The 23772-nt window shown below is 46.5% G+C and overlaps 1 protein-coding gene across 1 annotated transcript in view; it reads right to left on the reverse strand.

Annotated features, from left to right (window-relative positions):
* Nucleotides 1-232: 232 nt before the first annotated feature.
* The window catches only part of NOTCH2 (notch receptor 2), a 176283-nt gene continuing 152743 nt past the window's right edge, over nucleotides 233-23772 (reverse strand). The window contains exons 21-34 of the mRNA XM_044001826.1: nucleotides 23474-23658; nucleotides 22486-22618; nucleotides 18786-19031; nucleotides 16072-16184; nucleotides 14559-15064; nucleotides 11925-12272; nucleotides 10961-11103; nucleotides 10573-10783; nucleotides 10219-10315; nucleotides 9364-9532; nucleotides 8331-8632; nucleotides 7377-7524; nucleotides 5581-5678; nucleotides 233-4874 (exon numbers count right to left, since the gene is read on the reverse strand). Coding sequence (XP_043857761.1) covers nucleotides 3477-4874; nucleotides 5581-5678; nucleotides 7377-7524; nucleotides 8331-8632; nucleotides 9364-9532; nucleotides 10219-10315; nucleotides 10573-10783; nucleotides 10961-11103; nucleotides 11925-12272; nucleotides 14559-15064; nucleotides 16072-16184; nucleotides 18786-19031; nucleotides 22486-22618; nucleotides 23474-23658 — 4097 coding nt within the window. The 3' untranslated portion in view covers nucleotides 233-3476. The remainder of the gene's footprint in view (nucleotides 4875-5580; nucleotides 5679-7376; nucleotides 7525-8330; nucleotides 8633-9363; nucleotides 9533-10218; nucleotides 10316-10572; nucleotides 10784-10960; nucleotides 11104-11924; nucleotides 12273-14558; nucleotides 15065-16071; nucleotides 16185-18785; nucleotides 19032-22485; nucleotides 22619-23473; nucleotides 23659-23772) is intronic.

Genomic DNA, 23772 nt, shown 5'->3' on the forward strand with positions numbered 1-23772 from the left:
TTTCTCCTTCAAAGAAATAGACTTTGTCTGAAATGAAAGGAGCAGGAAAGAGAACTCCAATATGGTTTTCTATTGGCTAGTGCTTTGGACAGGAAAGGCAGCACCGTATGTAGCCTCTCTCTGAGGGCAGTGTAAGGGAAGTTTGCATCCATTACCAAGATATGTCATCAGAGGCTGTAGTAAATTCAAGTAAATGGAACTAAACAACAGAAGAATGCAAAGCCACATGAACTGTGACATGTAAGCTTTTTATTTTGTGATAAAAATGTTTTCATATAAATCTTATAACTATTTTTGGAGTAAAACTTAAAAAAGTAAAAACAAGGCATGCATCTTCTTGATTGTTAACCAGGAAAATGCGGTCATTTAAACAGTTATGGTTTCTTCATACAACAGAGAGGTCAATGATACCACCTTTAACAGAAGGAAACAAGGGAGATGGGGATAGAGAGGAACAACATAATACCAAAAAGCTATCCACGGGGGACACGGACAACAGGGTACACAGATGTGCCCCTCCCCCCAGCCAGTCGCCATACATTCAATGTACTTAAGGCAAAAGAACATTACACCTTTGGTTCATTACTACAGAAAAACAGAAATAAAGATCATGGATTGTAGTGAAGCAGCGAGATCACTCGGTATTTGCACCAACACGTGCAACTCACAGTCTATTCTTCCCATTTAAGTCCCCTCAAAATGCATTTCAGAATTGGTTGCTGCAAAATTCTAGCCCTCTGAAAGGGCAGAAGGAAAGGAGGTTTGACTAGCTGAATTTAAAAATCACATCCTATAGATGCCACAGGTAAATGGAAATTTTCTGTAAGAAATCAGTCTTCACAAAAACCAAGTCAGAGAATAGTGGAGAAATAGTTTCTCAAACTTCTCACATACTGAAACACCTTATGATTATATATAGAGAAGGAATCCTTAAAAACTAAAAACATGTTAAGATTGATGGGAGGCAGTGTTCTCTTTACTGTTGGAGACCCCTTGTTGCTTTTGAGTTCCAAGTAGACTTTACATCCTCCTTTCCAAAACTCTGAGATGCTAAACACAGAGCTCTCAAGGAAGGAGGTAAAAATAGGCTTATCCATACTATAGTCTTTTTATGGGATTCAAAAACTGCTGGTATTTTTGGTGGCAGAAAGTTAGATAGTAGTGGATGGTGAAAGTAGATTAATTATGACCTAAATGCTGGAGACTGTTAATTTTCATTTAGGCTCACCTATCAGGGAATGGTTTTGAATTATCTGAATCATTCCAGATGAAGTACCAATGTATTCTCTTAAAGTAAGTGAATATAATCATGCAATTATCAAGTTGTCTCTGACACTGGATAAGCAGAATAAACCAAACAAACAGATCAGAAAGATATTCACAATTTGAGAACTTTTCACCGATGACTTGGAAAGGAAGAAAAAGTTAGCTGAATGTCTTCTCATTCTAGCAGGGGGCTTTTAGTCTCTCGTGGCTTAATGAGAGCTAATGGATTTCAATGGCTCTAAATGTTTTTCTGCACTTCAGTAGGACCCTTCTGGTCATCTGCTGCTAGTCCTCTTTCCATATAAAACCATATTAGATACATCAGACTCCTGTGTAGGCCCAAGAATGCCTCTAGGGACTGGCAGGAATAAGGATCGTGGTTATTACAAAATGGGTTAATTCACCATGAACGCCTAACAAAGTGACCTGGAAGGACACATTTCCCAAGGATCTCTGGAAATGCTAGGATGGTATGGCTTTACACCCAGGATCAGTGATCATCTGACCCTTCTAACTAGATGGAAGAATGACTCTCCAAACATTCCCAGTCCTACATCTAAGGCTGATAATCATGATATTGACCTGCTGAAGAACATGAGGAGAGTTCAAGTGTCTGATTAATGCTTGAGGTTGGATGGCTTGTCCATGAATGACAAGAGTAATTTTGGACAGACCTAGAGAATTTTAAAAAAAAGCAACAGGGATGAAATCACAATTTTAAAGCCATGACAGCAAATACCTTTGCCATTTTCAGCACCCATGAAGGGAGGGTCCTTCAGAGAGGCTAGATGCTAGTCTTCAAAAAGGGACGTCCAATTTGTTCCGTACAGATAGTAATGAATTCTGGGTGTCTTCAAAAAGGCCATGGCCCAACATGCTTCCAACAGGTTCATGTTACAAATTTTTGGACTCGGTTGAGGACAGACCATTTTTTCTGGAGAGGTGTAGAGAACTTAGAGGGTATGTAGGGATGAGCACAACTAAGTGTATGAGGGAAGGCTAGCCTAACAATCTGGAACCAGAGAGATTATGAAGGGAACACTGAGCTAAGCATTGGGCAGTGAGGTGTCTTGACCTGGGTCTTCTTCAATGGAGAGGTGAGAAGTAGGATGAGCCTAACAACCACGAGTCTGATAAAGTAGTTTTACTCCAGAAGATGAGACAGAGGAGAAGATTATGGCAGAAGAGTCCTTGAGTTTGGCCACTGGCAGTGAGTGAAGAACTTGGGAAAGAATAATAGAGCCAAATACCTAATGGATGCAGACATCCCAGAAACCACAAGAGGCCACCTCTCCTCTCGTTGGTGTGCATTTCAATGTATCTACGTTGCCCTAGCCACTCTCCCCACTGAAGGAGGCTGATGCTGGAAAGAGGGAAGAAGGACAGGAGAGATTTTCTTCACCCTTGCAATAAAAAGATTGTCCCTCCATTCTCCCTCTGGTGAGGACACAATGAGTAGGATGGAAGATGTACATTCCTTGAAGAAACATACTTTGCAAAGTTGTGGTGAGAATCATAACCAAAATAAACCTTATGAGGTTCCTGGGAGCATTTGGAAATGAGTATGGAAAGAGAAGACCAAGTTCACCTTCCTGGGCAGGAATGATTAAAAGCATTAAATACATACATATAGTTCTATAACATATACAGATGTGGCTAGACCACAGAAGACATGTGGCATGAGAACTACTGATAAGAAGGTGCAGAAATGTAAGCACCACATGAAGGGAAAGGAGTTTCTAAGGATAAAGTGAGGAAAGTCACTTCAGGCCTAACAGGAAGACCTAAGTTCCCAAGAGAGGACTTTCGACTTTTGGTCAAATCAACAGAAGTGGCTTCACACATATTTCAAGATTCCAAGATGTGAAAAAGAACAGACTGTCATCAGTAAACCTGGTGGGTTCCCAAAGGGAAAAGATTATAGATGACTCCCAATGGACAATTTTCAGTGCCCCAATGGCTTGGTAGGCACGGTCTGAAGAAGAAATAATGACTTCAGAGAAAACCACATGCCCCCCAACAGACAGGCAACGATGATTAACATCTCCCACTAAACGTCTGAGAGGGGTGGAGAAAGCCTTCTTAGTCCTGCTCCAGGAGCCCCATGTCCAAATTTCTTCATTTTCATCCTGGATGACCTTCATTTTGTTCATCAGCAGCACTCACCACATGCCATTAGTTCAGTCCCAGCACTGGGTGGTCGCCCTCTTTTATGCATATACCTGCATATTGGTGCGTGGTGGCGGCTCAGCTATGTGTACCCCAGGCCCTCGCTGGCCTCCACCTGAAGCCCCCGGAGTAGGGCTGGTGGTCACATCTGACCAGTCGGAGGCAGAGTGAGGGGATGAACTAGACCACTGGTCAGGAGATTCTGGGGATGGTGTCAGATAAGGGTGCTCGCCCTGGAGGTGCCCGCCGTGGCTGGGCGTCCGCTCAGCGGCGGTGGAAGAGGCATAGCTGTGCTGTGATGGGGGTGTGGGGTACTTACCCACAGAACTTGGGAATGGGTGGTAGGATGGAAGGACAGTCTGAGCCGCCTGCCCATCCTGCTGGGGCATCACACCTGTGGGAAATGCCACACTCGGCAGACGGGCCATATCGGGGATCTGGTACATGGTGGGCAGGGGGCCAGCAACAGCTGGAGGGCAATTGGGTTGTGGCTGGGTAGCCCCAGCTGGCTGGGCAATACTGCCTTTGGGAATCAGCTGGAAAGTCATGATGGGGGGCAATGGCTCTCGGGAGGCGGCTAGGTGCTTCCCATCAGGCTGCCCTGGCCGGTTCTGTGGTGCTAGCACAGAGTGGGCACCCTCAGCCGGAGCCAGAACCATTCCAAACATCTCATTGTACTGGGTCTCGTTCATCTCCATCCGACTCATCCAGTCAGCCGGGACAGCGACTGGGTGTAACCTGCCCGAGCTCCCGCCACCGCCGCTGCTCGGTGGGGCAAGGTGATGATGGGGCAATAGCTGACTAACAGAAGGGAGTACTGTGCTAGCCCCACGGGTCAGAGGCTGCATCTCATGTAAGTTAGAGAAAGATACTGTGTGCTGGGTGTGGACTGGTGCAGGTGGGGCAGCAGTAGCCAGCATCGGGCTGGGGGAGGCTTGCAAGAGCCCAGGTGATGTGATCATGGGAGAAGATGTGGTATCAGAAACATAGGTGTGGGGAGACTCCAGGGAGTCCACTGGGGAGAGGGTCACTGAGCTCTCAGACAGCTGACCCTTGTCACTCAGAGACTTCTTCCTCCGCCCACCCTTGGGATCTTTGGCCTCTTTGGCAAGGTTGGGCAGACTGGTGGGCACAGCGCCTTTCGCATTGGGGCGCCTAGGCTTCTTGCCCACAGGGGTGTGTTTCAGGTTGAGGAAAGATCTGTTGGGTCCACAGATGACAGGTGAGAGGGATGAGGTCAGCATGGGGCCTGGGGGACTGTGGGCCACGTTATACTCGTTGAGGAGGCGCACAATGTCGTGGTGCATGCGGTCCCGGGCCACGTCCCTGGGAAGGCGGTCCATGTGGTCTGTGATGTCCCGGTTGGCAAAGTGGTCCAACAGAATCTTGGCTGCTTCATAGCTCCCCTCTCGAGCAGCAAGGAACAGAGGTGTCTCCTCCTGCAAAAAAGAAAAAAGGCCCCCAGAGAGGGCATGTTTTAATGGGCCTCATAAAGGAACATATTGGCTATCTGGGCTACGATGGACCAAGAATTTGGCCAACGCTCCTGTGTGTCTAAAGAAAGCGGGTCGATTGCCAGAGGGTTCTAAATGAAAGGTCAGTGAGAGCCAGGGTGGGGAGACTAGAGCGAGAACCACATAATTGCACCTGTTCAGAACTAGAGAAGATGAGTGTGAACATTACAGTGAAAGTAAAAGAGAGTCTGCAAGAATCAAGAAAGCAAGAGAGAAAGCATAGACAAGGAGGGAAAGAGCCCCGAGGGATGGAGAGGGGGAAGAAGGAAACAGGCTAAGAGAGAAAGCAAACACATAAAGTGCCTCTGGGGAGTCAGGGGAAAACAGAGAGGAGGCAGAGCCAGGGAGAGAAGAGGGATCAAGCTAAGAGAGAAGGGGAGGAGAGAGACTAGGGGAGGAGGCCTGCGGAAGCACTGATGGAGCAGCTGCCCAGCAAGGGCAGTACCTTCAGCCTGCCTGGGGCCCTTGGCCAAGCTGGATGCATCCGCTCTATTTTCCTGCAGAGTTACAGACTTCTGAAGGGGAGGGAGAAGACCCCGAGACCCCACAGCATTGAACAGAGCATAAGGAAAGCTGTCTTGGTGTCCCAAGCATTCCTAGAGCCTTTCCAGATTCAGGGCCCAGAGTCTACCTTGTTGTCCTGCATGTCCCTGTTGGCTCCATTTTTCAGCAACACCAAGGTAGCCTCCACGTTGTTGACAGCGGCTGCCCAGTGGAGAGCAGATTTCCCTGCATGTGGGAAAAAGTCACTTCAGAAGGAGACCGAGACTGGGAAGCTTGGGCTTCTCATCTTCGGAATGACCCGAGATGCCCCTCCCAGCCCCAAAGGATTCTGCTGTGCATGAGAAGCCTCGGTGACCTCAGGAAGATGGAAGAGCATTCCTTATAAGGCAGCAGGAAGACCACGACCCACAGAGGCCTATAGAAGAATGCCTTCATCTTTCTGGCATCTCAGAGACATCTCTAGAAACTGCATAAAGAAATCTCCCAGGCCCAAGGCCTGGCTATCTGGTGGTTCTGAAGTGGGCAGAAGTGACTCCACCATTGGCTGCCAACTGAGCTTGGCCACTTCCACAGGAGCCCAGTTCTGTGTCATATTATGGGAAGGTGATTCTAGGTCCTTGGTGGCTAGGCCAGTGTCATGCAAGGGGCTGACCAATCCTGCAGCCAATCATCAAGGTGCTGCCACCAGCCCAGCCCAGCTGGAGAGAGGCATCCCCATGGTGGCTATCAGGTGAGTGATTTCTCAGCCCCAGAAGCTCCACAACACCATCTACTAGGTTGAAGAGGGTTTGTGATCTGCATCAGTAGTGGGGGGACCCTCAGAATTAAAGTCAAAGGTCCTAAAAAGTCTCCAAGTCTGTATGATGCTAAGGACAAGGGACTCAAGAGAGCTGGGTCTAAAGCCCAGCTCTGATATTTCATGGCTATGACCATATGTGAGCTACCTAACTTCCCTGAACATCGTTAAATGTTCAAGGTTTACAGAGAAACAGGGGTTATTGTTATTTCCTATCTCCTCAGAAAATACTACAGAATTTCCTAAATGAGATCTAGAGCCACTCCAGAGATTTCTGTCTAACAATCTACAAATGAAAAACCAAGTGGATGAAGAGTGCCTATTGTTCAGACCATTGTGAAATGCAGTCGGTCAGTTCTTACGTAAATTTTGTATGGACAATGAGTTGGGTCCAGAACAGGAAAAGAGCAAGCTTAACTCCATTTAGCAAAGTGTAAAGCATTTCCACTGACACCCCCCACCCCGCCCAAACAAACAAGAACCTGTCTTTATAACATCAACATTCTTCTAGTGATGCTATATGGCAGCAAATCATAGAATCAAAATTGTGGATGACCCAGATGGCAATGGAGGGATAATGTAGTAGGCTTTAAAAGACCGTGGCTTATTATCAAGGATGACTTTTATGTAAGAAATGGCTTAACCTATGTCATCCAGAAGATGTACAACTGGAAAAGGAGGTGGGATGGTCATATACTGAGAGAGGAGAACACAGGCCAATCCCAGTCCCTCACTGGTAGCTATGGAATGTTCAAAAGCCTTGAGAGGTTGTGAGATCTCCACTACCCCAGGTGAGCCCCCTGTGGAGAGTTTATGGGAAATCACACACTAGAATCAGACACTGGATGAGAGGGCATGGGTGGGTTGTGATCTGCATCCGGTAGAAGGCATTCCCATGTGGATGAGATGAAAGACCAAATGAAGCACTTCCTCAGAATATGCTACAAAGATACACGAAGAATGTCTCGAAGACACGCTGTGAATCTCTAGCCCTCTTTGCCAGGCCAGCCCCCAATCCTTCCTAAGCAATTCAGGGGCATTTTTCAGTCTACACCCAAAGGTTCTCATTAATGACAAGGCAGCAGCGTCCCCTCCAACAGTGGTCACTTCTCCCCACTCGACGTTACCGTGGTCATCCACTGCATTAATATCTGCTTGGCAGTTGATCAGCTCGGCCACCATCCCTTCTACAGCCAGGCGGGCAGCCAGGATCAGGGGCGTTGTCCCATCGTGCATCCGAGCATCCAGGTCCGTCACACGGTTACGGATCAAAATCTGGGAGGGGACAAGGTCAAGGTCATTGAGTGGAGGCGGAATAATGCAGCTGGACAATGAACCGCCAGTACGGTATCGCAGAGAGAGCACAGGATTTGGCACCAGGTTCAAATCCTGCCTCCACCATTTACTGTCTGTAGTTCTGGGCAAAACAAAGACAACTTCTCTGGACTTGCAAGAGTTGGATTATAGGGTCCCTCAGGGCCTTTGAGCTTTAATAATAATATGTAAGGTACAGCGGCACAGTGCCTGAGTTGGGAAGACTCACCTTTCTGAGTTCAAACCTGGCCTCAGACACTTACTGGCTATGTGACCTTGGGCAAATCACTTAAGTGTTTGCTTCCATTTCCTCATCTGTCAAATGAGCTGGAGAAGGACGTGGCAAATCACTCTAGTATCTTTCCCAAGAAAACCCCAAATGGGGTCATGAAGAGTCAGACACACGTAAACTACAACAATATGTGACGCTGTAGACTTCATACGCCTCTCTTGTGCCTCAGCATCTTTATACAGAAAATGGAGAAACTATCTGCTTCTACCTTTCTCACAGAGAAGCTATTACATGGGGCTCTGAAAAGTGTAAAGAGTTACAAGACTGGAAGGTGTTCTTAGGCTTAGTCTGATCCTTTTCTTTTTTGGGGGGGGCAATGAGGGTTAAGTGACTTGCCCAAGGTCACAGAGCTAGTAAGTGTCAAGTGTCTGAGGCCAGATTTGAACTCAGGACCTCCTGAATCTAAGGCAGGTGCTTTATCCACTGTGCCAACTAGCTGCCCCCCAGTCTGATCCTTTTCTCCCAGATGCTTTACCTGGAAGACACCTTGGGCATCAGCGGCCACTGCGGCATGAAGGGGACACCGCCCCATGTTGTCCTGGGCATTGGCATCTGCGCCCGCATCAAGGAGTCGCTTGGCAGCATCCGCCCTGGAGTACCGAGCTGCAAGGTGCAGAGCCATCTCCCCTGTCCGATCGGTCTGGGCCTGTAGACTGGCCCCCTGATAAACCAGGTCTGTGATGATGTTGGCTGAAGAGTCATCTGCTTCTTCATCATCTTCGCTCAAGTCAGAGCTGCCTCCCCGAAGGGAAGCCAGCATCAACGGTGTACAGCCATCTGGGGGTGGGGCGGGAATTCAGAGACATATTGTGAAGGGGGTGGAAGACTATAGTCAGGTTCACCAAGCTGCAGCTTGATGCTTTGGGGCCTGAATTCTACTTTGGGAAAAGAAGGTCTCCAGACCATTCACACTAAACCGTCAGCACAATTTTAACACTCGCCTAGTACTTTTGTGTAAGGTGCTTTCTTGGGAAGTAACGACAGGGATATAAGTATGCATACCTAGTCCAGCTCTTCTATGGGAAAGACAAAGTTGAAGTTACTAATCAAAATGGTCCGGTACAAAAGAACTGACATTCCTATCAAAGCTTCTAAATACTAATGGTAAAACGACACATACACAGAATTAAAAAATCCAACTCTGACACAACAGATCTCCGAATTGCCTAAACTCAAGCGGATGCCAGCTTCCTCTTCCTTTGGTCTTAATTTCCTTATCCTACTCAGTTCTAAGATGAGGTATTTCCTATCTCTGTCCCTTCCTCCTCCCCATCCCCCCACCAAACACACAATATTCTTCAGGTCCCCGGTGTGTGTTTCAAGGTTTGGATCCTTTTCTATCTAAATACGCCCTAGTTGAAGTCATGGACATCTGTCCCCTCTTTCTTGGATTGCTGTGTGTTGGCCCACACTGTCTGATGTACATTTTCCATAGCTGTTTCCATAGGGGGAGCATAACTAAGAGGAAGCATCGCCTGGAGCAGAACAAGAGACCTCAGGGCACCAACCTGGTCCTCTGACGTTCACATCCAGCCCATCCACCCCCTGCTCAGCTTGAGGTGGGGTGAGTGCTGGGGATGGTGTCCTTCGAATATCTGCAGCTTCAAGGTGCTGCTGTGTCCACTGGCGTCGATCTATTGGGTCATCTTCTTCTGAAAGTAAAGCCTGATCTTCTGCCTAGAGAGAAAGAGATGACACCCGTCACCAGTGAGCATAAGTAAGAAATTAGGATCTGGAATTCCCTATGTCTCTACTAAGCCCCTCTCCATAGGCAGCTTAAAGTCCCTTTTCTCCCAGAGTAGTCACAACCCACTCCAGCTCCTCCTTCTTTGGGTCCTTGCCTCAAGACACATAGTATCCAAACTAAGCTTCTTAGTATTCTTCCTCTACTTTTTTTTTGGGTGGGGCAATGAGGGTTAAGTGACTTGCCCAGGGTCACACAGCTAGTAAGTGTCAAGTGTCTGAAGCTGGATTTGAACTCAGGTCCTCCAGAATCCAGGGCCAGTGCTTTATCCATTGCACCACCCAACCACCCCCTCTTCCTCTACTTTTTAAAAGAAGACAATTGGGGAATGAAGCCAAGATGGAACTAGCTATTTACCCAGTGAGTTTAACTTTGTGGCCAGAGGGGGTATGGGAGCCAGGGATCCTGTCAGACTTCTTTCTGAAGCATGACAGCTGAACTCTCACCCTGTCACTACTACCTCGGCAAGACACTCCCTGGGCACCCAATAGAAGACCATTTTCCTTCCCTCACCCCCATTATGCACACCAGAACATCCTGCTACTGTAGGCGTGGGGCATCCCAATAAGTCTAGCTGGAATGGGACAACAGGGTAGCTACTGCTCCACGATTGTGTTACCTTGCTTCTCTTTGGTTGGGGTGCACCATCATCTGCCCAGTGTTCATTGGTGCTGGAGTCAATTAAGTTACCCTCTGAAACTTGGACTGACAGGTTTCTAATGTGACAAGATTTGTTGTTGTTTTTAAAGAAAGGAAAAAAAATGGAGGAGGTTAAATTACAGATTTAACTATAGTGATTCAATATACCCAGACAGTGATTGTGGCTATAGGACAAGTCTGTTTGAATAGCCAAGCCCGTGTGATCTAATCGGTAGAGCCAAGAACTTGACAAAGCCTGGAAGTTACCAAGGTCTAGTTTGGGCTTTCTCACTACTCGGCACCATGAAGAGTTTTAGGAGGGGAAATCTCTTACTTCAGTCCCACAGCATCTTGTCCAACTGGCTCCCGACGCTTATGGTTGTTGGAATCCCGCCGTAAGATGAAGCCTTCTGGCAACCAGAGAGAGCCATGCTTACGCTTGCGTTTTGCCATGATCACTCCCAGGAGGACTACCAAGAGGAGGATGACTAAGGCCACAGCCAACAGGTAGAGAAGCTGGTTTGGCTTGGAATCCTGAGACTCACCTGAAAGTCCAGTGGGACCAACAGATTAGCCAGGCTGACTGCTGGGTACACTGCAGCCTCCCAACCATGTCCAAGGTATGCATATTCCCTTCCCCTCTGCAGTGATGAGCCTCCCCCTTCTAGCCTCATCCTGTTCCACACTCCCCTTTCCACCCAGTTGGTGCTCATGCCACTCACTCAAGACAGACACAAGAGGATAGGAGAGGGTGCCCTGGATAGCATGAGAGGCCAGGAGGGCAGCAGCAGCATCAGTGTTTTTGAAGCATTGGTCTGAAGCCTGGACACACTGGCGGTTGTCAATTTCTAGGAATACTCTGGAACTGTAAGACAGAATAGGGGATGAGAGCAGGGGTCAGCCTGAGCTAAGTGAAGGAGACCCAAGTCTGGTGATCATCACATCACAAAAGGATGAATAAGCCCTGTTTTCTGTGGGTCTGTTGCCACTCTATTCACTTCTAGGTGTTGCTTTCAGAAAGAGCTTAGGCACTGGGCCCCCTGCCCCTAAGCACCTGAGTCCCCAGCTCCTGCCCAATGGAGGGCCAGCCTGTTGGCTCTAAGCTTGTTGTCTGCACCTCAGCCCCTCATTCCTTCATCCTCAACAACATTCTTGGTGCTACTAAATAGACAGCACCCCTCTCCAAACTGTCCCATGCTCAAAACACTTCTCCTTCTTCATTCCCTTCCAGTACTGATTTCAGTTAGTAGTCACGAAAGACAGGCATCACATAAGCTAATTCAGACTGAGATGTGCCACTGATAAATTAATTACTCTATTCTTGGGGCACTTTCATGTTAAAGGATACCTAGGAAGGAATTTTAGGTACCCACGGCAGCCTTTGCAGACAGGGGTGGGGAATATGAACTGACTGTCTTTGTGTATTCAAATCATGCCACACAAGCTATGACTCAGTCACAGAAACTCCAGTTACAAGACCCTATATCTGTCAGCCAGAGATGGCAGATGCTGCTCTAAATAAATAGTCTGTTTCAGATACAACATATATGTGTTGTCAGCTTGTGGAATGAGTTAACTATGTTTTCCTCGAAAGTTGTACTTCAAGTAGATCTCTATGTTTTCATATGTTTTCATGCTAATGATGCTAATGGTGATAAATTCTCTTAGATTCAGTCATCAGCCTACCCTGCCACTTCTCGATCCTGCTCATCAGGGAGGGATCTCCGGCTTATTGTTGACTTTTTGGTCACCAGCGTCTTCTCGCCATAATAGGGGTACACCATGAGGGCCCCCTGAGAGTCCCGTTTGATGCGCAGGTTGGTGTGAAGCAGAGTGCCCAGTGACCGCAGGAAGCTTCGGGCATCCTGCAGCAGCTGCTCGGGGGGAAGCAACACCACGATGACCAGGGTGCCCTCGGCAAGGTTCTCAGGCTGATCGGTGGCACAGTCCAGCCCATCCCAGTCACACTCCTCACTGTTACATCCTTGGTCGCAATGATTGTCATTGAAGTGGTCGGCACAGTATTTGTCATATCTAGGGAAGAGGTGGGCAGGGAGAGGAAAGAGAGAAGACAAAGGCTTAGTAGGAGACACAATTGTCTGTCTTTTTACCAAAACTACCACCCATTCACTTACCCATTTTGGAGGGCTAGCTCAAGTCCCATTTCTTCCTTTAAAAGCCTTCCTTACCCATTCCAGTTCCTGCCGAATTCTCCTTCCTTTCATCTCCCATAACACTTCTTGTCCCGCACCATTTATCATGACTAACATAATATGCTAGTTTCAGCAATTAATATATTGTTCTGGATTACTACTGAAAGGCTTCTTCAGTAACTCCTTCTCAACAAGACTGTGAGCCTGAAGAATTTACATTTTTTATTTTTATTTTTTGCGGGCCAGTGAAGGTTAAGTGACTTGCCCAGGGTCATACAGCTAGTAAGTGTCTCAGACCACCCTGAAATCCTGAATCCAGGTTCGGTGCTTTATCCATTGTGCCACCTTGCTGCCCCCTGAATTTCACATTTTTTTTTAAAATCCCAGTATCTGTATCTAGCACAGAGTGGCACACAGAACAGATATTCAATCAATACATATTGAATGAAAGGAAGCAGAATGAATGGTGAGGTCTCAACTCCCAGTTCCTACCTTAGGGTGCTATGTATTAACCCATATGAAATAACCCTCAGTATTAAATATCTTTGAGTAATCAGCAAACCCTTCTACTACATACTTCTAGTTTAGAAGCAAACCAGTGCTTGCTCATCCATGGTATAATTCAAAGCCTCTAAATTCACTTTCTTTTTTTATATACTTTTTCTTTTCTTTTTATTGGGGGGGGGGGCAGGCAATGAGGGTTAAGTGACTTGCCCAGGGTCACGCAGCTAGTAAGTAAGTGTTAAGTATCTGAGGCCGAATTTGAAGTCAGGTCCTCCTGACTCCAGGGCTGGTGCTTTATCCACTGCGCCACCTAGCTGCCCCCTCCAATTTCATTTTCAAGTCTCAACCTCTTTCCCCCAAAGATCTTTGGATAGAGCAAAAAAAAAAAAAAAAGGTGGGGGACCAAAAATCAGCTGGTTTAACTTTCCCCAATTTGCATTTCCATTTCTCTCTGATGGGATAATAATGTCAGAAACAGTCTAAAGGTAGGAAGGGAGAACAAGGCTTGGATAATCACTCTGAACAATCAAGAGTTGGTAATCATTTATTTCCCAGAGCTGAATGTGGACCAGCTGGAGGTCCCAATCCCCATCATGTCAGAAACCAGGACTACCATGTGCAGTGAGTGCTGGCCCCTGAACCAAGAGACTTTTGGAGAGTGCCAGGCCTGAGTCTGGCATTACTTGCCAGATGCGGTGGGGAGAACACTGCATAAGGGATCAGAGGGCAAGAGCATCTGATTTTTGCCTCTGCCACAAAGTAGCTTTGTCTAGGGGAGCAAGTCATCTTGCCCCTCTGCTTGTGTCTACCCCCTTGACAAGACACCGGCTGCTCTAACCTAATACCACGGGGTTGTAAAAAAATCAAATTAGGTGTGGTTTTAGAAGCACTTTGAAAGGTATAACGTAATGGTTTATAACTGTGGCATCGAAGGGTTTCTATTCTTTGCTGCCTAACTACTGAGTGAACTAGAAGGAAATAAATATTATTAAATAAATAACTAAATTATTAAATAAATAACTAAATTAAATAAATAACTAAATAAATATTATTAAATAAATAACTAAATTAAATCAATAAATAATTGGTATTTACTTAAATTATTAATTAGAAGGTAAATAATTCAGCTTGGGAAACAGAAATAATTTGGGGTAGCATGTGACGCTTTCCACACCACGGATCCCTTGCATGTCGCCAAGGTGAGCTTTTGTCTAGTTCTGACTAGAACCTCCTAATGGATCTCAATGGGAGGAACCAGAGGTGGGCAAACGGGAAAGAGAGGAAGGGGAGGAGAGAGGAGTACAGACCTTTCCATCCATCCTGTAGGCAGGTTAGCGTAGAAGGCCGCCTAGGAGCAGGGTTACACCACTTCCAAAAATTATCTCTCCCAGGAGGTCAGGAGAGCAGCAAGTGAGAAGGCAGAGACAGGCAGAGGCAGAGAGAGAGAGGGGGTGAGTGTGCAGATGGATGAGCGTCCCTGGGCCTCTGTCAGCAAGGGAGGGTGGTGTGAGCGGGCACGACCCCGGCAGGCAGGGGAGGTCTACAAAGCAGAGGCAGCTTGGGCTGAAGCGCCGGAGCGGTTAGGAGCAGAAGGGAGAGAGACCGGCGTATGTTAGTGACAGAGCTGCTGCGGGGCTTCCCAGGACCCCCACGGGGCCCTTACTTGCACGTCTTGCTGCTTCCTTGGCACTCGAAGTTGTCGAACAGGCACTCGGCCGTGTTGCACAGCTCATCACACTGATGGTTGATGTAATCCCAGCAGGGCAGCGGGGAGGAGCAGTTGGCCCAGGGGTCCTCCATGGTGAGTGAACAGTCGCCCCCATCCCACTGACAGGCGTGACTGTTGCAGTCTTCATCACAGATGCCATCTCGCGCCTTCTCCGCACAGTGCTGGCTCAGGCAGGTGGGTGGGGGGCTGTTGGTGGGGCCCGTGGAGAACTCACAGTGACTGCCCCAGAACGAGGAGGGGCACTGGCAAGTGTAATAAGGTGGCTTCCTCTGAGGGGAACAGCTGCCGCCATGCTGGCACGGGCTGCTGGCACATCCCGTCTCACAGTCCTCGGGCCGGGGGCAGAAGCAGCGCGGCCCCAAGGTAGTGTGCACACACTGTTCCCCTTTCTTACACTTCATGTGGCCGCAGGTACTCTGGCATCTTGCTCCTGAGAAGCCCTGGAGAGAAACAGAAGATGAAGGCCAAGAGAAGAGGAAGGAAGAAGCCGCAGCAAGGTCTGTCGCTCCATCTCTGCTGGGCACAGACCTTTCTCAACATATACCGCGGGTGGCAGGGCAACCTCCCAAACCATTATTCAGGAACAAGGTCTGTTCACCTTATGCTGTGGCTGAAAAACCCACGCCACAGACGCCTTCATCAGGAACAATGCTAACCCAGAGGAAGGTAAGTCGGCAGACCTCAAGAGACACAAGGACAACACCACCTTGCAACAGGAGCCGAGCTGCTTTTGTAAGGAAAGATTCCTCCCAACCAGAGCAGTGCCAACGTAGGGATGGGCCACTGAAAGAGGTAGTGGGTTACCTCTCCCCGCAGATCAAGCAAAGGTTGTAGGACTGATGACTTGTCAGAAATATTGAATAAAGAATATTGGCGGGGGGCGGTGTGAGCTAGAGCGGTTAGCCACTGAGTTCTCTTCCAACTCTGAGTCTGATTCTGGTTTACAATTCAAGCCACTAGCCCTCCAAGTGAGCCCCAGTTGACTCAGCTATAAAATAAGGGGGTTGGGTTAAACATCTTCAAAGGAACCATCCAGCTCTAAGCCCCATGGTGCTCCTATGGTGATATAGCATCCCCTCAACCCCTATCCCCCACAAGTCCAGGTCCCCATTTCTAATTACCATGTAAATATTTGGAGTTACTAAGAGGAGAAAGAAATCACTCTGAGGAGTTCTGGGGCACCCAGCAGTCTCTTAAGAGTCTCTAAAGAATCTCAACCATCTGTGTTCTAGGTGACTCAAGCTCAGATTCATAAGGTTTGACCCTGATCTTTGCTGGTCCTTTACAATCTCTACTGAGGCTGCTGCCTTTAGCAGAGGTAAGAAATCTCTAGTACAACACAGGTGCTACGGGGAGACTCACGGTGTCAGAAATTCATCTAAGTAATTATTAGGTGATGTCATATGAGGAGAGTCAGGAGAGGAGCTGTAAGTCACAAAGCACTTACCGGAGGGCAATGGCAGATGAAGCCACTGGGTGTGTTGCTGGCAACAGCACAAACCCCTCCATTCAGACACGGCATCTGGGGACAGACATCCAGGAAGGTCTCACAGTGTCGGCCTGGAAAGCAAAGAATGTCTCAGAATGTCGGCCTGGAAGGCAAAGACTGGACCTCGAAGGGTACCTTCCAACTGCCCTGACATCTCCTGGCAAAGGGCGGGGCAGTACAAAGGTTACAGAGCTGCAGAGTGCAGGGGAGGGGAAGAGAAGGAAGGCAGGTGAAGCCGTAGGAAGAGGGAGACAACATGAAACCATACAGCAAAGAGTAATGGCTCAGGGCCAGGGAGAAAGGGTCAGGAAAGAGAGCAAGGAATGGTTCTCTCTGTCCAATGAATAAGACACATCATCAACTCTTGGGTTGCAGGGAATCATTTAGTAAATCATCTCTTCCTGTACTGACTAATACCCTACAGACTTATCTTATCTCTCTTATCAGAATACATGTTGTCTGTCTCCTAGTATTCTATGGGCTCCTCGAAGATAGGAACCGCATCATTTTCATCCTTGTACACACAGGGAATGAGTAATGTTTTGTGGACTTGAACAGCTAATGTGATTCCATGTGACAAGGTTGCCCTCTGCTGGCTTTCTTGCACCACTAGCCCCTTAGCAATCAGTCATCAGCTCCCAAATGGAGCTGGAAATCTGGGGGAAGGGCATTTCAGCCACAGCAAAGGAGAAAAGAGACCTCAGAGGCAGGTGAGCATAGAGTATGATTCCAGAATACTGGTTAACTCGGTTTGCCTGAAGCCTGGGGTCCATGTGGGGTAGCAGTAGAAGATAAGGTTGGAGAGGTAGGTAGGCTGAGATCCTTAAATGCCACAAGAAGGTATCCTGACTTCCTTCTGTGGGCAATGGGAAGGAAAGGAAGACTTCTTTGTAGGAGAAAGACTTTATCAGACCTGTGCTTTTGAAAGACACTCCAGCCATATTGGAGTGGAACAGACCAGAGCAGGAAAAGGCTAAAGAGCCTCCCCTTATAATTCCAGTGACCTATGAGAAAGAGAATTAGTGTAGGGGCAGAGGGAACGGAAAGGACAAGACAGATGTTGAACAAGAAGGATCTACAGAATTTAGCAGCACTGGTCCAAAGGGGACAACTGTTACTTCTAGTTTTCCTAAAAGCACAGCTAACAGGAAAGAGCAACAGGTTTAGGGGACAAGATGATGAGTTCAATTTTAAGATGTGCAGAATCTAAGATACCATGTAGAGATAACCAGTGGGCAGCTGAAACGGTAGTCAGGAGCTCAGGAAGGGAGTCTGGGCTCAGAGATGTCAATAAAACCAATGATCATGATAATGGCTAACATTTATATAGTAGCTCGGCACGTTAGGGTTTGCAACAATACTGAGGGGTAGGTGCTACAGATGTTATAGATGAGGAAACAGGTTCTGAGTGATTTAGCTGTGGGCTTAGTAGCATGTAGGTAGCGAGTGTCAAAGGCTGGATATAAAGCCAGGTCTTTCTGACTACATAACCACTGTCTCCTTCTCTAGCTTCAAGGGTCATAATCATTGAAGCTGTAAGAAAGAATGAGATTGGGGCACCTAGGTGGCACAGTAGATAAAGCACCAGCCCTGGATTCAGGAGGACCTGAGTTCAAATCCAGCCTCGGACACTTGACACTTACTAGCTGTGTGACCCTGGGCAAGTCACTTAACCCTCATTGCCCCACCCCCCAAAAAATAAAGAATGAGATCACTTTATTTTTTTTTTTTGAGATCACTTTAAAAAGAGAGAGACTAGCAAAAGAAGAGTCAAATATAGAACCTCAAGGAAAACTGACAGAATTTAAGGAATGAAAGAATCCAAGGAAGGTAACCAAGAAAGATGGATCAAAAGAGTAGGAAGAGCTCATGTCATGTCATGTCATAAATACCCTTAAATAGAAGAGGCACCTCCAACCCTCGAGGTTTTCTTTTTTCTTTGTTGGTTTTTTTTGTTGGGGCAATGAAGGTTAAGTGACTTGCCCAAGGTCACACAGCTAGTAAGTGTCAAGTGTCTGAGGCCAGATTTGAACTTAGGTCCTCCTGAATCCAGGGCCAATGCTTTATCCACTGTGCCACCTTAGCTGCACCCCCAGAGGTTTTCAAGCCTAGCCTAGATGTCCACTTGTCAGAGATATTGTAAAAAGGATTTCTGTTTGAGTTTGGGTATAATCTCTCAGATCTATAATTAATGGCCTTCAAGAGAATCATTTCATATGGTTTGCATGACTACACATGTATAACCTTCTCAATGAGGGGTGAGAGGAGGAAGAAAAAGTGAGAACTCGGAACCCCCAAATTTTAAAAAACAAATGTTAAAATTGTTTTTACATGTAATTGGGGAAAAATACAATATTAAACAAGGGTGGGGGGGGAGAATCATTTCAGTGGAGTGGTGGAGGTGGAAGCAATGAGTGTGCACTATCCTTTCAAAAAGACTAGTGGCAATGAATGATGTATGACAGTTATCACACAGTCTCTTGACCAAACCACCTCTGGGGAAAATGCCTACAAAGTCCACTCGGGCTCTGGGCTTGTCCCTCTCATAATGTCTAGGTGGGAGACCAGCCATCTCCCTGAGAGGGAGGTACAAGCTGGCATATTCCTGCAGGTCCCAGTGAGCTCCATGGAATCAGCAGGTGTGAAGGGGAGAGCCACAAGGCCCCACTCACCAGTGAAGGTAGTTCGGCAGATGCAGGAGTAGTTATTGATGAGCTGGATGCAGTCCAGGCTACCTTCAGAATTGCAGGGGTTGGAGAGACACTCGTTGATGTCCCCTTCACAACGCTCACCAGCAAAGCCAGGAAGGCAACGGCACGTGTAGCCCCCAATCTTATCCACGCACTGCCCACCGTTGAGGCAGTGGGGGCCTCCTGCATCTGGGGCACAGTCATCAATGTTCTCTTCACACCGTGGGCCTGGAAGACAGAGAGAGAGAGAGAACATCAAACATGAGCAGAGTGACTAAACTGAGTGCTGTTTTTGAGCAAAGGATCAGCTCTTCTTTGGACTCTTTTAGAGCTTATCAGATGTCATAACTCAATCCCTGGGGGGATCTTTTAGGTCAGGGATTAGTAACCTGCTTAGCCGTGGCTACCCATCACCACCTTACAGAAGAACAATTCTCATGGGATCTATGAGCGAGCCAAAGCAGAGACAGCACAAAAGAAACAGGGGGAAGGAGGAGGAGAAAATGGAATGAAGTACTTGAGTGTTTGAACAGACCTTCAAGATCACCTCATTTACAGAGCCCTTAGAAGGCAAGGAGGTTCAGTGACTCACCTAGTCACACGACCAGTGAATGGCAGGGCAGGAACAAAAACAGGGGTCTCCTTAGTCACAATTCATTGTTCTTTCCACTAAACCACAAGCAGGCCCCAAGAACAGAGGGAGAAAGGACTGGAAAGAAAGAAGAAGAAATAGGAAAGACAACAAAGGGAAGAGAGAAGGAAAGAAAGGAGTAGGGGATGGTGGTCCACTATTAGCCATTGTCTCAAGGGTCATCTAGAGGTACCATGACTTGTTCCCCTAGGCTTAAACCATTTGGAGGCCATCAGGATCAATTAAAATCATCTCCATGCTACACCCAGCAGGCATTTTTTGGTTTGTTTAACTGTAAGTATTGTGGTTGTGTGGTTAAGTAGCAAACACACTCTTGGAAATTAAATGGTGAGGAGAGGTGAATCATTTGGACAAGATTAAGTTGGAGGGAACAAAAGTTTCACTCTTCCCAGATGCCACCAATTAGAGACAGGGCACTCAAGGCTTAGGAGAAATGAAATCTAAAGAAAATGAAATCTAAAGACCTGGATGTTCCTAAGTTTTGTCATTACCATCACCCTGACTATGACATTACTGAAAACCGACTGTATGTAAAAAGCCCTTATACTAGAGACTAGTCTTTAAATAAGATCACCTTATCTGTGGATAGGACCTTCATTTTTCAAGGCTCCAAGTTGCTAAGCATGTGTTCTTTGCAGGGATTATCATCCCTCTTCGAAGACAGAGAAACAATCACCAAAAGGAGAAAAAAATTACACAGTCCCCAGGACAGCCGAGGTTAAGAACTCTCCACTTCACGAGGCAACAGCTCAGAGAGCAAAGTCTTTCCTTATACTGGACCAAAAGCTATTGATGAAGAAAGACCACCCCTCAGATTCTAGACTGACACAGATCAAGTCGCCCCCTTTTTCAAATATCAGGATCCCAACAGTAGTCAGGAATGGGTGATGCTAACCTGAAAGCCAGTCTTTAGTAGGGTCCATGATTAGTTTTAGCTTGGTTCTAGGATGTTCAACGATTTTATCATTCTTTTGGATGAATATCCAAACATAAACACACACATGCACATATATACACAGTACGCTTGTCAAATCTGTACATGACACAAAACTGAGAAGGACAGTTCATATGCTGGATGCCAGAGGCAGGATTCAGAGAGACGGCGATAGAAAAGTTTTCAAAGTGTGGTTAGGAGACCACATGGAATCCCTGAGACCCGTTCTGGGCTCTGTGAGGTCAAAATTATTTTCATAATAATGCTAAGGCATTTTCATTTCTTTTTTTATTTTAATTTCTAATATGGTGAATCTCAATAGTACAACAAAAGCTCTTTGGGGTCCTCAGTAATTTTTAAGAGTGTAAAGTGGGGGGGGGCAGGTAGGTGGTGCAGTGGATAGAGGCACTGGCCCTGGAGTCAGGAATACCTGAGTTCAAATCCGGCCTCAGACACTTAACGCTTACTAGATGTGTGACCCTGGGCAAGTCACTTAGCCCCAACTGCCTCACTAAAAAACAAAACAAAACAAAACAAAAACAAAAACAAAAAGAGTGTAAAGGGAGTCCAGAGGTCAAAAAGTTTGAGAACCACTAGACTAGAATAATGGGTCAATTCTCAGAGGATGACACTCAGTAAAGATATACAAAGTTCTATGCATGGGTTCCAAAAGCAACTCCCTAAGGACAAGATAGCGGAGACATTGCTAGCTATTTTGATGAATTACAAACTCAATATAAATTGACAGTGGGATATAACAGTCAGAAAAAGTGACCTCAACTCTAGATTATATGAAGGAACCAGAGAGCCAGCCTCACTTCCTTCTGGCCTGGTCAGAACACACCTGAGGCATTGTGGTTCACCCTGGGGGAAGGACCCTAACTAGGTGAACAGCATCCAGTAGATGAAGGCTAGAACATCCAGAGGCCCTAGCAACATGGCATACGAGAACCAGCTGAAAAAGGAAGAGATCTGTAGCAGCAGATATCTGGCCTGGAGAAAACTTAGAAGGGACATGAAGATTCTCTTCAAATGTCTGAAGACATGTGGATGAGGGATTAAATTTGGTTTGGTTTTTTGGTTTTTGGGGTTTTTTTTGGTGAGGCAATTGGGGTTAAGTGACTTGCCCAGGGTCACACAGCTAGTAAGTGTTAAGTGTCTGAGGCTGGATTTGAACTCAAGTCCTCCTGACTCCAGGGCCGGTGCTCTATAAATTTGTTCTTAACTAAGGGGGTAAAACCAGGAACGGTGGGTGGACCCTGAAAAGAAGTCATTTTAGGCTTAATATCAGGGAAAAAAAATTCTTCCTAACATCTAAAAATGGGATGGGATGCCTCCCAAAGCAGTGGGTTCCTCCTCATTAGAATGACCACTCATTGGGTGTGGTGCAGAGGGGCTTTCTGTACAAACAGGCCAGCCTGAAAGGCCTCTAATGTCCCTTCCAACTCAGAATCTTTGATGTAGGGAAACATTTCAGGAGTCATTATGCCACCTCCCTTACATTTTCTCCTCTTACCTCATTCCTCGCTAGACCCATAAAGTAGGGCAGATTAGCATATGAATATGCTTTAATCTGCCCCCAAAATCAAAACAAGAAATTTCCGAGAGGACAGTGATCAAAATGTCCTACTTCAGAGGGTTGTGTTGGGGTACATGACATTCTTCCTGACCTGTTTTCTTTGGTCACCCAAACAAATAAACTGCCTGCTCTCTTACACTTCTTTTAATAGGCTGATCAGAGCAAATATTCTTGTGATTTGTAAAAGCAGGCTGACTTCAAAGTACTCTCAACAAAAATGATCTGACCCAAGATAAAACAAAGTAAAATAAAGCAGTGAGCAGAGCATCCATAGAACCCAGGTCTTGTCCATGAACATTCATGCTTGGGTCCAAGCTGGCTACATTATGGAATTTATAGAATTCTTTAATGTTTTCCATTCTATACTAAGTGAATTTAGGAGAGGTCCCCTTCCCCTGGTTCCTAAGTCAACTAAAAAAAAAAGGTGTTGCTAAAAGTCACAGCAGAGCTCCCCAGAAGTGGAGAAATGGTGGGGCTGACGCTTCCTCTGGAGAAGTCTATTTCACATCATACATACCTCGAGTGCCTGGTGGGCAGGAACACTTGAAATGGTTCACGAGGTCAATGCACGTCCCTCCATTCTGGCACGGCTGGTACTGACATTCATCCACCTCATATTCACAGTTGACACCCTGGTACCCTGGTATACACTGTTAGCAGGGGGGAAAACAGATCACTAATGGGTTATAGGACCATTAGCTGAGAAACTTGGTACACTTTCACTAATCCACTGTTCAGACATGGTCCAAGCCTTTGTTGGCATTTAACTCTATCCTTGAAAAACGGATAAATTAACAAAGAGATCAAGTGTCCTCGGTTTTAATAATTTGACTCAATTTAATCATTCAACAAGAATTTATGATGGAGAAGGAAGAGGCAATGAATGTAGATGGGATTTTTCAAAGAATTTCACTGAAAAGGGGGAAAGAGATATTGAATGATACCTAGGGGAGATGGTAGGACCTAGGGAAGGTTTTCTTAAGGATGGGGGGAAACAAACTGAAAATGGGAGGTGGGAGGTGGGGAGCAGATATTCCTTAGTGGAGGTGGCTAGCAGTAGGATGTTCCCAGATAGATATCCAAGAAGACCCTAGGGATCTATCGAACACTACCAAGAATAGAGACTTGGCTTTGGACTGAAATTGTAGTATCTTCTCTGGGATCATGTTGGCACTGGAGGTGGTAGAAACAGGTACCAATGGAGTGGCTTCCAGAGGTTGATCCAAATCAATAAGAACTAAGCACTTAATCTATGTAGAGGACTTTGCTAGGCAGTGGGGAAAATGCAAAATTTAGGTAAGACATAATTCCTGCCCTAATGAACCTTACAGGCTAGTAACTATTAATGATTCATGGGAAGATAGAATAAATAAAACAAATTATCAACATATTCTGCAAAACCTAAATGATGCTAAATTCTATCTTGATGTTACACTCCAAACTCTACTATTAAAGTAAACCTTTGACCCTGAGCAGAAGGCAGCCCATAAGAGAGTCTTGCCTACCTCACATCTATATCCTCCAACATAACCTTTGCAAGTGGCTCCATGCTGGCAAGGATTGGAGGCACATTCATCCAGCTGTTCCTCACAGTAGCTGCCCGTGTAACCCAGGGGGCACTGGCAATGGTGAGTGTTGCCAGCATCGATGCAGATCCCAGAGTGTTTACACAGGTGATCAACAGACACTCCTATGGAAAAACAGAGAAGGAGAATTGCATCATAGAGAAGTCTATGACATGAGGCAAGGGCAGGCTCAAAAACAGTGAATTATCAAAAGCAGCCTAAAAATTCCATTTTATTAA

This window comes from Dromiciops gliroides, chromosome 4 (genome assembly GCF_019393635.1).
Source record: "Dromiciops gliroides isolate mDroGli1 chromosome 4, mDroGli1.pri, whole genome shotgun sequence".
In the NCBI taxonomy this organism is placed as follows: Eukaryota; Metazoa; Chordata; class Mammalia; order Microbiotheria; family Microbiotheriidae; genus Dromiciops; species Dromiciops gliroides.